This window comes from Saccostrea cucullata, unplaced genomic scaffold, assembly GCF_032062105.1.
Source record: "Saccostrea cucullata isolate Sc308-1 unplaced genomic scaffold, CSIRO_AGI_Scuc_v1 ctg1209, whole genome shotgun sequence".
In the NCBI taxonomy this organism is placed as follows: Eukaryota; Metazoa; Mollusca; class Bivalvia; order Ostreida; family Ostreidae; genus Saccostrea; species Saccostrea cuccullata.
Genome location: NW_026918210.1, coordinates 2,008 through 17,238, shown reverse-complemented (window position 1 = coordinate 17,238; position 15,231 = coordinate 2,008). Strand labels below are relative to the sequence as shown.

Here is a 15,231-nt window from a genome sequence, read left to right as displayed (position 1 = left end):
TAATTTTTTATTATTAATGTCCAGGAAAAGGGTAATGACCTTGACCTGACCTTGTCTCTAATATAAAACGGTCAAATTTAATTTCAATGATACCATCACTTAGTGATAATGTCTTTTTGATTCTGTGAAAATTTCATTTTTTTTTTAAATACAAGAAATATGAGAAGAATCCTACCTGAACGAGACTGCTGATATTCTTGTTTCATCAACTTGTTTGTCAATAATTTACATAATTTTAGACTTTGTTCATACGTATAGAGAAAGTCCTTGCGTAGAAAATGAATTTAAAAGAACTTATTGCAAGTGATATATATTGCTGCATAAGTAAGGGAAATTGATGATTTAACAGTTAAAGTCATCACGTTTATCAAAAAGCTTGGTTGTTTTTTTTCTGGTCCAGTGATTCTAGAGTTTTTTTAAAAAAGATTTTTTTCCCCAGGATATTCAAACTTAAATTTCTCTGGTTTCACTGCCAAATGTTCATAAGATTTTTAATTTTTTAGCTAAAAGTGAAGGAGGAATTATTCACATAAAGAGTTACGAGGAGATGCACGTATATTTGCGTATGTACGTAGTAATAATAATTGCGCAAAACTTGATATTTATATTAAATTCGATATGTATTTTCCAAAACCTCTGTGTAAAACCTCTGAGCCATTGGAAAATTCATGTGAAAACCTCATTACATTAAAATTTTATTTTTCCTACATATTTATTTCAGTGTAAAACTTGGATTACTTCATTATGTCCATGGAAACATCCCCGGTGGTTTGATTTCAAATTTGTTCAAATCTACTTTGACCTCAGGATGCTTTAACATTAAGTAAGTTTATTTAATTATTGTGTTTCATTTGTTTAATATTTTTTATGACACTTTTCTGATTTTTGTCTTTTCTATGTTATCTCCTCTCTTCATCACTTCCTAAATATATTTGGCTCTTCATTTTAATAATATAAATTTGCCCTTTACCCAAGGGTCTTTGTACCAAAATTGGTTCAATTGCCCAGTGGGTTTTGAGAAGAAGTTGAAAATGTGAAAAGTATATTGCTTAAATAATATTTTGATACTTCAATTTTCTTTGAAAAGTTAGCCATAAAGTTAGACATAAAAAAGGAGAATTTTTACAGGTATTAAAAATTTCGTGTGAGCTAAAAATATATGAAGTGATATTCTTAGCAAGTATAGAAATTCTAATACCTGCATATGACGTATTTTACCTTTTGAATTTTTACCGGCTTTTGGCCATATATTGCTGCCCCTTTTACTACAACCATATTGGAATCTTCAGGGACTATGACGTGACACGTAGGGAAGGACTTTTTTATCATGTCTTGGAGTATGGTGGATCTTGAGAAAAACCCAACAAGAATAATGCTTCCAGTTTTTGAAAGCCCTGAATCAGCCATAGCTTTATTCAGAAGCTGAACAATGTTGGCTCCTGCTTCTTTGAACAAATTGTGGAATATTTCCGGCATAATCCTACATTTGCCATGATTGAAAGACATTTTATCCGAAAATATTGTTTGTTGAAGTGCCTCATTCAAAGTCTTTCCAGTAGTCTTTTCAAATGCAGTAATTAAAGATGGTGGTATGTTGATGTTCAGTGGCTTTTCCTCCTTTATGTCAACTGTCATTTTCCTGCGTAGTTCATTAACTATTTCAAAATATTCTAAACGATTATTCCTATAAAAGTCGTCAAATACTGATTCCCCTACAATCTCAATGATCATAGCCTCGAAATCGTTCTGAACTTGGCAAGCTGCCAACACATTTGAGAAACTATTATAGACAATCTTAATGACACCATCCCTAACTTCTAACACAGAAATACTGACGTTGTCGTCTGGAAAGAAAAACAATTGTTTTTGAAAAAGACAAATTGTTACTATAATTGCTTTAGCTCCATAACTAAGAGCACTAAAACATTGTGTCAATGACGAATGTAATAAAAAACATTTCAAATACCTTCACACTCTAAAACTATGCTTTGTTTTCCTCCGGCAAAAACATCCACCTCTTTGCTAGAAGTGGTTTTATATAAACGGTGATACTCCTTGCAGTAGTAAAGGACCGAAGTGGCCTCAGGAATGATATACACTTTTTCTAATCCGGCCTGCAAAAGAAATTATTATGTTCCAATTACAGCGTACTAGTCCAGGTAGACCATTTTAAAATTGCATTCACATGTGTAAGGATGAATAACCTTTTCTTTACTGTTGATGAGCATTTTTAAAAAGATATACACGTATTAACTCTCAAAAGATCAAAATTTAAATAAATTGTTAAAAATAATAATATATTTTAAGTTTCGGCAATGTATAAATTCAACCTTTTTTTAATTTATTGACTATCAGAATAAAAAATGACAAGGCAAAATGTAAGTAAAACGTATAAGTGTTTTCATTATTTCTTTAGATGTTTTATCTATTTGGGGGTATAATAAAGCGTTCCAGTTGATGAAAACAAGGTAGCTTTGAGTTCCAATGGTCTCTTGTGTCATTTTTACCTTTCTTGCCGATTTTTTGAAAAAATTGTACGTATCCTTTGTTGCCGCAGAGGGTACCGTAAACACAATTTTGCTTGGTTCAATTGGCAGTTTCCTGAGTAGGAAAGCTATGACCTGAGTCATGATGTCAGAGGACAATACCAGGACGCCATTTTCGGCTGTTAAATGCGATGGAACCTACAATGTATATATAAAAATACGAGAAAAGGTGAACGACATCATCTCATGAGCACAATTTCTTCGTTAAAACCACGCTGATTGTAAGCACAAGTGCTCTGAACAACCGGTATTTATTAAAAGGATGCTAGCGTTCCTCATCGACAATATTAATGTAGTTTTCAAAGATCAAGTTTTCTAACAAACTGTTGGAATTTGAGAGGCATTTATTGTTCTCCTTTATTAGTTGACCAATTTTTGTATTGTTTTTATCTTCCATTGATTGATTTTATATTGTTTAAGTCCCTCTAAAGAATGTTTCACTCATATGGAGACGCCAAGTTTATCGAGAGTCTACCATCATGGTATTTTTTAGTGGACCGTATCCAAATACAGGTACATAAGTACTAATTGTTAGTCCATTATTTATTTCCCCTCGGATAATCCTCAGGGATATTACATGTATGTACAGTCTTCTGATTCCCAGTCTTGGTATAAACCCAATAGCTCATATACCAAATTGAAAGAATGTAAAGTTTCTATTACAGATATATTGGATAATTCCTTTTCCGATCCCATGTCTTCTGTTTCAAAATGTTCTGTGCGAAACTGTAAAACCTGTGACATTTTGATAACTGACACTTCTTTCACCAGTAATCTTACTGGACAGAGTTTCTATACCAAAACTTGGGAAAATCTGAACTGCAAATCATCTAATATTGTCTATGGAGTAGAATGTAATCTGTGTGGGCTTGTTTATGTCGGTGAAACCAAGGGATCGTTTAACAAAAGAATATCAGGTCATCGATTTCAAATAAATCATGGTGGTCAGCAGCTTTTATACAAACATTTTAATTCACCTGATCATTCTATTTTATCAATGAAAGATTTACATGATTTATCACCACACAAATAGTCCGTCGCTGAGTACACCTTTCCGTAGACAACGAGAAGAATTTTGGATTAGAAAACTAGGGACAGCCTTTCCCTTTGGATGTAATGATAATGTCGATAGTGTTGGAAATCTTTTCAGTCCGCAGTGTAATAATGTTCATGTGATGGGACTTTTTAACCATACTCAGAGACGTAAGCGTAGTAATGGGCATCGTTCGTACAATAAACCTGCAATACACGATGTCTCTTTTGATTCATTACTACCTTATGTAAATCAACAGTTAGGTCTACATCATATTTGAACAAAACTTTACTCTGTCCCTTTGAAACTTTTAGATAGTCTTCTTGAAAAGGCCAAGGAACGTCCAAGTTTTGATTCCTCGTCACCTGAATATAGGCTGGAATCTGTGATTATGGATATTGCATATCATAGGCTTTTTATGTTCTTGTTCGCCCTATAACTATAGTCCTGCTGGACACGTTATAACAGGTGACGTAAATATAGTTAGTAATGAGGAGCTTAGATCATTTATTTTAAAAGGTCCTAAATATAGGGAACCCCGATTCTTCAACTGGCGTCGGAATTTCATAAATATTATGGATTCTGTTGAAAATTACGCCAGACGGTGGGCCAGATATGAAAAAGAAGACGCTGACACCTTGTCAGAATGGATAAAATGTATTAGATCTCTGTTGAAGTCGCGTATTAGGAGATTGAAGGGCAAAATAAAAACCATCTATCCTTCTGTGTTCAATAAACCTGAAGTTAAAAAAGAATTAGATATATTACATGATCAGTACGTACTGGTTACTGCTGACAAAGCAGGTAACAACATTGTCTTCGTTTGTAAGGTTCATTACGTTAATTGCATTCTAGAAGAACTTGGATTTAATTCTACAAATGCTAATCCTACTTATACTCATACTTCCCTTTCTAAGGAAGAAATTCTTCAAAATCACCTGTCAGTTTTGAATACTTTTAATATTCCACAGAGCCAAAATGAATTTGAACTACCATATATTATATATTGGATTCCGAAACTTCATAAGAATCCTTACAAACAAAGAAACATTGCAGGTTCCAATAAATGTTCAACCAAGCCTCTTTCGTTACTCCTCACTAAGATATTGAAGGTAGTGAAGGAAAAACTTCAAGAGTACTGTGCAACTATATATATTGGTGTGAATCAGATGTGGATGCTAAAAAATTCTAAAGAACTCTTGGACAATTTGAAATCACAAGACTTTACAAAAATCAACAGCTTAAAAAGTTACAACTTTTCAACTTTATACACAACAATTCCCCACGACAAATTAAAATCCAGGCTTTTTGATATCATTGTCAGCTGTTTCTTCAATAAATTCGTAAATTTACTTACCTCTTCATTGGTCATTTGCAAAATTATTTTATTAAAAAAGATTCTGATTGCACACATAAGTATTCTGAAGTTGACATCAAGAAGATTCTTGAGTCTCTGATTGACAATATCTATGTGGTTTTTGGAGACCAGGTATTCCAACAATCTATTGGAATTCCCATGGGTACAAATTGCGCTCCGTTATTAGCAGACTTATTTTTATATTCATATGAAGCAGAATTTATGTAAAATCTTATGCATGAAAAGAAGTAACACTTGCTGTGGCCTTCAACTCGACATTTAGGTATATCAACGACGTATTGTCAATTAACAATGGTAATTTTCATTCCTACGTCGATACGATATATCCTGGTGAGCTTGAAATAAAAGATACCACAGAGTCTGACACTTCTGTTTCATACTTGGATATTTTACTTGAAGAAGACGCTAATGGTAATGTAACAACCAAACTATATGATAAACGTGATGACTTTAACTTTTCTATCGTCAACATCCCTTACTTATGCAGCAATATACCTTCATCACCTGCATACGGAGTATATATATCTCAGTTGATTCGATACGCAAGAGCAAGCTCTACGTATGGACAATTTCTGAAACGTGGTAAATTATTGACAAGCAAGTTGATGAAACAAGAATATCAGCAGTCTCGTTTAAAGTCATCATTTCGTAAGTTCTATGGTCGATACAATGACCTTGTCAGCAAATACAATTTATCATTGAGTCAAAGACGTTTTTCATACCAATTGTTAGTCCATTATTTATACACTGAATTGACGACGGATTTTTCCGTTATTTCCTGATCATGACAAGGAGCACACGGCGGGTGGGACCGGTCAGCAGGGGATGCTTACTCCTCCATGGCACCTGATCCCACCTCTGATGTTTCGGGATCCTTGTTTGCTCTGCTCTTATTTTGTATTGTTTTATGGACATTGAGATTGAATACTGTTCGTTATCTCCATATCCTTCCTTCCACTGAATTGACGACGGATTTTTTCGTTATTTCCCGATCATGACAAAGAGCACACGCACGGTGGATGTGAACGGTCGGCAGGGGAAGCTCACTCCTTCATGGTACCTGATCCCCCCTCTGATGTTTTGAGGGCCGTTTTTGCTCTGCTCCTATTTTGTATTGTTTTATGGACTTTTGACCTTGAGTGCTGTTCTTATCTCCATATGTTTCATTACTATAAGATTATAAAGGAAAATGCCAATTTTTCGCACTTTAAAGCAAATTATACAGATATTACAATAGATTTTTTGCTCAAACTATAAAATATGATGAGTAATACTATTTTGTATATTACATGTAAGAAACACAAAATTCTACCGTCTTGTTTCCGTAGAGGGGCATCTCAAAAGTAATTAGTTTTCCTTGTTTTTATGCAGCACTACAGAATATGACAGAAACAAAGGATTTAAACAAAACAAGTATAAAAATGAGGTAGAGAATATCAAATTCCTTTGTTTTAGATTTTAAAAGCGTATGTTTCAAACTTTTTTCTTCTATAACATTTTTAGAGCTTCAGTTTATCATATCGTCAAAGGCACATTTTTATGAAGTTTATCTACCTATCAGTTAAAAAATTATTTAAAAAATCAGTTTAACAAAATTGTACGAGGGTTGTTCCCCAAAAAACCACAAGGTTATTCAACCAAAACTAATCATTTTTTACATGCTGATAGAAAATCATCTTTAAGATATTTTGACAAAATTTTAAAGACCTATGATGCTAAATGCATATATATAAATAAACATCATTTAAATGTTTATTATTGGTGGCCGGGGCACGATAATTTTGAGACTTTTACAAACAGTATTGTCAATAAAGTTATTGTTGTTAATCATGCTATTCAACAATATAATGTCAAAAATTTCACCTACATAAATGCTGTATAATTTGGTGTACTCGTATTCAAAATTTCATTTACATGTATTTGACATTATTAATGACAAACATATGACGATATTTGCCAAAGCGCTTTGAATTAGACAATGTCAAATATGGTGACGTAATTATACTTTTAAAACCTGTAATTTCTTAATTTTGCATTAAGTGAAAACATGCATTTTTTAAACAGTAAATATGCCTCCTTTTACATGTTTTACTATGATGCGCAAAACATTGCGCAATGGAAACACCATTCGGCCCCCTCAAGAAGAGTAATATACCTGAATTCCGTTACAGAACAGATCTTGTATGAATTCTCGAAAAACTAGAAGATGGTTGTTGGTTTTTTCTTGTATTTCTTTTTCCGCTTCAAATCCAAATGCTTGAAGTTTCTTATCAGAACCGAACAGGGCGATTGTAGGAGTCTCTAAAAATAACAAACTCTTTGTGGAGTCTGTCCACTGGGCACTCACAAAAGCCGGATCTTCAATGGATCGTCTATTCCATGCATATGTCGTATAATTTGTACCTATGCGAATTCCCACTGCGACGTTACAGTCAACCATTTTCTTTTAAATTTCTGCGTTCAAACATCATTTTGTAATTATCAAATGAATGTGAATAATATTGTGTTAATACAAACAATGTTAAGGTTTTTATAATCCTCAGGAAATAGAAGTCACATCAACAATACTGAAACAATGTGTTTTGCAATTTTTGAAATATAAAACGAAACTAGATTTTTTACAAACTTAAAAAATATGCATAGATTTAAAGAAAAATGTTGAAATAAAATGGTATAATTGCAATATATAACGTTTCCCTCACTCATTTGACTTCTTTTTGTTAATGATGAAATATAATAGATAAAATATGGAATTTATTTCAAATGAGACTTACGTTTTGGAATATGTCCAATTTGAGCGAATGCCAATATCGATCGTGATCAATTCTACACCGATCAATTCTAAACGGGAATAGAGATCAGCCGGTGAAATAGGGCCATAAAATAGGGCGGAGAAAATTACATTGGTCAAACAGGGAATAAAATATCCGACCGTGTTAGAGTACACAAACAGCAGATAAGGGACCCTTCCGTAAGAAATACTCCGTGCAGCGAACATTTTGAACAATGCGGTAAAGGACGTTTTAGTATCTTTCCGTTTTATAAAGTTACTGAGGAAAGTGAACAGTTACGGCGGGCCAAAGAACAATATTTCATTGATAAATTTAAGCCTAAACTAAACAGATAAATGTTCTGATTTAATCAATGACTGTTAATATTGTTTTTAAAATTTATTAATTATTGATTGTTATTGTGTAAATATGTATCATTTACAGTGTCAAGTCTATTTAATTTGGCGCTTTCTACGGACATATTTTGTGTTTTAACGTTGTCCTTTAATTATGACGTCATAATAACGACGTTATCATGTCATGTTGCTATTGTTATTCAAAATCCACTGAAGAGCCGAATGGCGAAAGCGCTTTGGAATAAAATGTGATCTCTCTTCCAAACTCTGGATTATTTTTCTATATATATATATATATATATATATATATATATATATATATATATATATATATATATATATATATATATATATATATATAAATTTTGAGTAGTTCAAGAAATATATCAATTTAAATTTTTGTCGTAAATATGTTGCTGTTTTAGCAGATGATTTTGTAAATTTATACATTTTCATCGTTTAATTATAGTCAACGACATTGGAATAAAAACATTTACTAACAGATATCAATGACTTAATACGTGACTGTTTAATTAACCCAAAGCTCTTAGATGACACGGACGACATTATAGTCAATGGAATTCTTTCCACAATGTGTCTGATAAACAACTGTATAATTAAGTTAATTTTTCAGTGTTCTCTTTGTCGAATCTATTTTAAAGTATAAATTAATTTTTCAGGGCCTGCATTTAAGGTGCATCATTTATCAGCTCCGAGAAAGATCTTGTAGTGTATAGTTCACTTTTATTTATTGATATGATTTAATAATAAACAAAAATATTTTTCAAAATCCATACTATACTTTTATTAAGATGAAACGATCAAATAACAACTCAAATTGAACACTTTAAAATTCCAACAAAGAATGGGTATAGCAATGACAATTATGTTGACTTACCTTCGGTACCTATTCAATCATAAGAAGCTTGAATACTGTTCATCATACACCATTATTTCTAATAATGAGCTTAATAATAAATGAGTGCACAAATGTCAAATCAATGACGACCGAGAAATAAATGGGCAAATCCAGAAAATTCATTTTTTTTTTTTAGCAGAATGGATTGGAAATGAATATATGAAGATATTTTTGAAATTTCATATTCAAGTACATGTTTGTAGAAATTATCCATATTGTTCATGTATTCTTTGCAAACTTGCTCTTATTCAGGGTTGTTCAGTATTTTGGTTCTAATCATTTTAACTTTCCAATTGAGATCCATAGAATGGGATTACATTATGTTTGGTTGTTTAACATCCCTTTCGAGAATTTTTCACTCATATGGAGACACCACAATTTGCTGGTGGAGAGCTGCTAATTTTGTCCTATACTCGGCACTCAGGGCCATTGAGCAGTGAGGGTTCTTTTTCATGCCAGCACCTACTGAGACACGGGACCTCGGTTTAAACGGTCTCATCCGAATAAAGGCTCTCCATGCCCCACAGAGGGATTCGATATCTCGACGTAAGGATCAACTCCTAAACCCGCGACTCTAGAGCAGACACTCTAACCACTGCGCTACGCGGGTGACTTCATGTAAACCGATGCCAAACTCTGGCTTAGTCTCATTATCTATCTCCTTGCTACATGTTCTATGCAAACTCCATTGACTATAATTGTGTTCTAATAGAGGGTCATCGTGTTGAATGAATCACACATTGATAATTTCATTTCTTTTTTATGATTAAGAAGAACAGATATACATTTAAGTGAGGTTTAGTGTTAAATTGAAACACTGGGTATATTCTTGTAAATGAAAGCATTATGAGTGAAGAAAGTAAAGAAAAAAAAACAATGATTGATCTCTTAAAAATCTGCAATCAATACAAAGCTAAAATACATGCAAGGAAATTAAAAAGGTGGGATCAGGTGCCTAGGAGGAGTAAATATCCCCTGTTTACCCTCACACACACCGCAGGTCCTATGTATTGATCAGACAGACAGTACATTACGCTGTTGGATTCAGTATAAAAAAGGACAAACAACAGGTATCAAACAAGTAGGGCAAAATACGACTTAATGATAGCTTACATGTGTATTTGCAAATTGACTTGATAACATTAAAAGAACTTATGAAAAGCTCATTGTAAAAACTTTTGATTTTTCTATTTTTTCTATATATTTATTATATTCAATTGATAAATTGGGCCATTTTATGTATGTTTTAGACTAAATAATAAATGATAAAATAAAAACTTATATACTATGAAATTGGAGATAAGAATAGTGAATGTTTTTGTTTCTTTCTTTTTTCAATTTGCTCTTTATCTTTCAAAGGGTATTTCTCTTTACCGGATTTCACATGATTTTATTATCATTGAATGACACATAAACGACTTCTATTTCTTCTTTCAGAGGGAGGAACGACTCTGTGTAAATCCGAAAACGACTCGTTTGTCGCTGATAAGTTTGTAGCATCATTCTTTCCTACTCTGTAAGATCTTGGACTTTGAACAACTCCCTCCAGTTGCCCAGTATCCTCCGGCCCTGGGGTTCTGCTTCTTCGTGGACATTGCTATAAAAATCCAAGTTCAATAATTTAATTGTACAAAAACAACTTTTAAAAAAATTAATACCATTTTCAAAGCCGATTACATACTCTAAAATAATTTCATTCACGGCTTATAAATTTCAAAATTAAAATAATTTCTATTTTTTAGGGGGAAGCGAGAAACCAAAACATACATGTATAAAAGTATGTAACTCACCACGGTTTCTAGAGAAACATGATTTTGTCCGAAAAGAACAGCTCCTTTCACTGCAGCCATTCCTGCTTCTGGGGGAATCAAAATAGTTTTGGAGGGAAAAGATTCCTTTACGATATTCTGTAAAATGGGTGATTGTGCGAACTCTCCTACAAGAATTATATGTTCCACATCTGGATACTTTGTTAACAATTCTTTCTCCATATAATTAACAATGTGTTTTCCGGCATCAGAAAAGAGACTTTGGAAAACTTCTGATGAAATCTTGCATTTGTCTAATTTAAATTCAATGTTGTCTTTAAGGACCGTCTTCCGAACAGCTTTTTCAATGCTTTTTCCGGTCTTTCTTTTAAATTTTTCGATTAGACAAGCTGGCATTTTCATTGTCACTTTTTGGGATTCTGACTGAGTGCTATTGATCTTCTTCTTAAGCTCCTGAATGATGTCATAGTAATCCATCGGGTATTTGTAAAGAAAATAATTTAAAAACGACTCACTGACAATCAGAGCGAATAACTCCTCGAAGTCTTTTTGAACCTGACAACTTGCCCAAATCTCCGCGCTGTCTCTATATATTATACTCATTATCTTCTCACTGGGACACTTTAAAACCGAAATGTTGGTATTGTCATCTACAAAATTTGAGCAAGTTAAACATGGACCTCTGGGAAACATAAGAGGTAGGATAAGAAGCCATGGAAGATTAAGCATCCCCTTTGACCGGTCATATCTTCAATGTGCTCCTTGTCATGACTGGGGAATTGAAATTACGTGTCTACAAAAATGACGCTGCAATTTATATAAAAGCATCGTTCTATACTTCAAGACTCAAAGATAGATTGCTTCTTATTTTCGATAAAGTCATAATACAGACTATTGAAGATTGTTATTGTTTTACGTCCAAATAGAGAATTTTTCACTCATATAGAAACTTCACCAAATACATGTACCGTTGATGGGCTTCAAATTTAGACCTTTACTCGGCACCCAAGGCTATTCAGCAGTGAAGGATCTTAATTGTGCCACTGCCTGTCGTGACACGGGGCCTCGGTCTTAAACGTCTCGTCCGAGGGACTGCAACTTTCACATTAAGGTGCTGAGTGCATGGCGAAGGAAGGAAACAATTGCTACTTTTCAAAAATAATTTAGGTCAGTTGAGTCTGAGATTCAAACTCTCGACCTTCCGGTCACGAAAGGAGCGCACTGCTGAGTGGGCAACCGTTTCGGTAGCCTTAAAGAAAACGGTTAGAACCTAATATAATTGCAATTCTTCTTTTATTTGATAAAAAAGATCCAAAGACAAAATTTCTGTACCTAAAAGAATGATTCATATAAAAAATTACTTTTACATTGTTTACTGTAGAATTAAATTGAATTTTACTTTTGAACAATTGAATGGAAAAAAAATCAGCGCCTCGGTATCTCACAGCATATCAATTGACGTTCTGATGCATGAATATTTAAGTATGTAGTTTATAAAATGTTAATTCTGCTGAAATATGAATGAAAAGGCTTTTTACATCAGTTAGTTATTTCCTTTCTTTTTAGGCAAACATACCAACCTTCGCATTCTACAAACACATATGATTTGTTTTGGTTTCCTGTTGGTCTAGGGAGACCTGAAAGTACTGGGTTTTGTATGCAGAAGTAGAGAGCGGCTGCAGCCTCCTCAACTATTGTTATTTTATCAGGGGGAAAGCCAGCCTACAATATATCGTATAAAGTGTGATGTGCATTGTATACATTGGGGAAACAAAACAGCTATATCTGTACCATCTCTCTCTCTCACTCATCAATTATTATATTCTCTGAAGAAAACTAAAGTTATTACTTGTTTTGCAGCTTCCAGCATAAAATCCTTGGAATCGTTACATGAACATGTCGGCACTGTTAAAACATACTTCAAGGATACGCCTATGGAACGTTCTTCTATCATAGCTTTTATGTGACCATCCATATATGATAAAACTGCCGACATAACATCAATTGACTTCATCTCTTTATCGTTTACTGCCTTTATATTTTTTGGAACCTGAAAATGAATGTCACCGATATACCATCCTAATCTAGTAAAATTTAACATCACACTTTTATTGTAGAACATGAGATTTTACTGATCTCATATTAATTAAATTATATTTTTTTCAAAGAAGAAGCACTGAAGAGCATTGGGTTAACTGACCTCATCACTAACACAGAAAAGATCCCAAATAAAGTCCCGAAAAAGCAGATGCTTGTCATTACCGCCTTGTTGCAGATTTTGATATTCAGCATCAAATCCGTACGACTGGAATACCCCGTATTCCGTAAAGAGAGCCACGGTAGGGGTGATCAGCGACATTGAACTAGTAGCGTGTTTCTGGAAAGGGACTGTGAACAGTTTGGGGTCTTCGGTTCGGCCGTCATTGATCATGTAAGCGTTTGTGCTGTAGTTTGTTCCAAATTTAATTGCAATGATAATTTTTATTCCAGACATAATTTTATATTATTGTTGTATGAGTAAAACAACATATTTATTAGCTGGTATTTAAGGATTCATTGCATTGCAATTTCTCTTTTTGTTGATGTAGCAAAATTGCTAAAAATTGTAAGCTTTCTGTTGCAGTTCTGAAATAGAAAAGTTCTGTACATGTTAAATCATGTTTAAGTCATTCAACAATGACTACTTTATTATTATAATGACTCTTATGTTCTGTTGCATATACTTACCTGAGGTGCACTTTCGTTTCTGAATTTGGTTTTAAAGGACATACTGAAATTGAAGTTAAAATTATTTTATTTTACAATACAGATTCACAATGATTCTATTATTAACTTTTTTATTGTTTTATATATACGTAGAAAAAAATCTTTTTAAAGTACAATTATTTGCTTGTACTTTGAATTCTGAACCAGAAACATGGTAAACAATAATGTTTTTTTTTTCGTAACAAAACATGAAACGATAAATGACTTTGACACCATATCCAATGGTACTCTGATTACCTGTTAAAAGATCCTAATGTGCATCATAAAATCCAGTTTACAAAACTGATAGGAAGTCATTTCATGTCTGTATACATGTAGATTTAAAAGACTGGGGTATTTAATACTTTAAAAGTATTGATTATTCTCTCGTTACATTCCGGTGAAATGATCAAACAGGTTCAGACTTAACAAGTTTTACTTTCGATTTCTATAAGATTGTAATTCTTTATGAATTGTCTGGTTGAATTTCACCATAGGTAAATAAAATGTAAACCTTTTCTATCTTTTCTTCCGGCTTGACTCGAGTAATCTATTTAGCGTTTAGTTTATACAGGTTATATTGATTTTGCTGGAATGTTGGATATGCAATTTTAAAAAACATGTATGTCTTTTAATATCTGTATTTGTTATTGACCAAGGAAAATATATCTGACTTTTTACAACAGTCATACATTTTTCATATATAATCAATTGAAGATATTTTATATATAATCAATTCATTGATGATATTATATTTATTTACCTTGGTTTACGTATCGTCGCCAAGAAGAACAACCAATGTTATGTAAACAACCCTTCACGTTAACAGCAGACGACAGGTTTATTTAAAATTCCAAAACCTGATAGTAAGATCGAGTGAGTCGTCTTACATTTTTATATACTCTGAAATATATATATTTAAAGTTATTTAGAAAATATTTTTTTCTTTGTAATTAATTTATTTGATCTGCAAAGCGTTTCTCAATAAGAATAATGTTTTTTTTTCAATTTTTTGTGCAGTTTTGTTCTCCAAAATAAGATTAACTTTAGCATTATATTTGCTCATATCTTCTCAAACAGTTTCTTAATTGTTATCAAAATAATAAAATGTAGTTTTCATGTTTCAAAAAATGATGTCAAATGTCATAGTTATTGACCTTCGCATTGGCACATTGGCATTCGCACTTCACAAATTGTGCATATGAAGACTTTTCCAAGGAGGACCCGTTTTTGAAGCCTGTTCCGTCGGACAATTCTGATTCTACTAACAAAACAGATAAATGTGTCTGAGGAAACACCAAGCATTGCCGTATTTCGTTCTGATAACCTTGACCCCTACTTTGGATTTGATGCCCTCAGACGGATTGAAACACAAAATAAAGATGATTTTATTTTCCCAAAATTGGTAAAAAATCTCTTTTGCTGTGTTAATAAGGTACGTAAGCATTATGTTGCTTGTATATCCCTTTATTTTTATGTAATAGGTAATAGGAATTCGTCGTTGTTTGTTCTTCTTACGTGAGAAAAAAAGAAAAAATGTCTGCATCTAAAATTCATCAAATCGTAAGTTCTAGGGTCGATACCATAACCATGTCAACAAATACATTTTTCATTGAGTCAATTGTTAACTGAATTTTTTAGCTGATTTAAGTCCATTATAGGAGAGTTGTCCCGAAATTCAGTAGACAAGCGTTGTTTCGCAGGAACACGATGT

At 32.9% G+C, this 15,231-nt stretch overlaps 2 protein-coding genes across 2 annotated transcripts; both read right to left on the bottom strand.

Annotated features, from left to right (window-relative positions):
- Nucleotides 1-742: 742 nt before the first annotated feature.
- Nucleotides 743-7,777, bottom strand: LOC134259271 (heat shock 70 kDa protein 12B-like). Its single transcript, XM_062741879.1, has 6 exons — nt 7,732-7,777; nt 7,113-7,411; nt 2,508-2,684; nt 1,967-2,114; nt 1,219-1,844; nt 743-811 (listed from the first exon to the last, which is right to left on the bottom strand). The coding sequence occupies exons 2-6, from the start codon at nt 7,395-7,397 to the stop codon at nt 743-745; spliced, it is 1,305 nt and encodes a 434-aa protein (XP_062597863.1). The 5' UTR covers nt 7,398-7,411; nt 7,732-7,777.
- Nucleotides 7,778-10,198: 2,421 nt separating this feature from the next.
- LOC134259282 (heat shock 70 kDa protein 12A-like) lies at nt 10,199-13,895 on the bottom strand. The gene is made up of 7 exons (XM_062741889.1): nt 13,776-13,895; nt 13,500-13,542; nt 12,973-13,397; nt 12,622-12,822; nt 12,353-12,494; nt 10,794-11,422; nt 10,199-10,600 (listed from the first exon to the last, which is right to left on the bottom strand). The coding sequence occupies exons 3-7, from the start codon at nt 13,264-13,266 to the stop codon at nt 10,400-10,402; spliced, it is 1,467 nt and encodes a 488-aa protein (XP_062597873.1). The 5' UTR covers nt 13,267-13,397; nt 13,500-13,542; nt 13,776-13,895; the 3' UTR covers nt 10,199-10,399.
- Nucleotides 13,896-15,231: the final 1,336 nt, after the last annotated feature.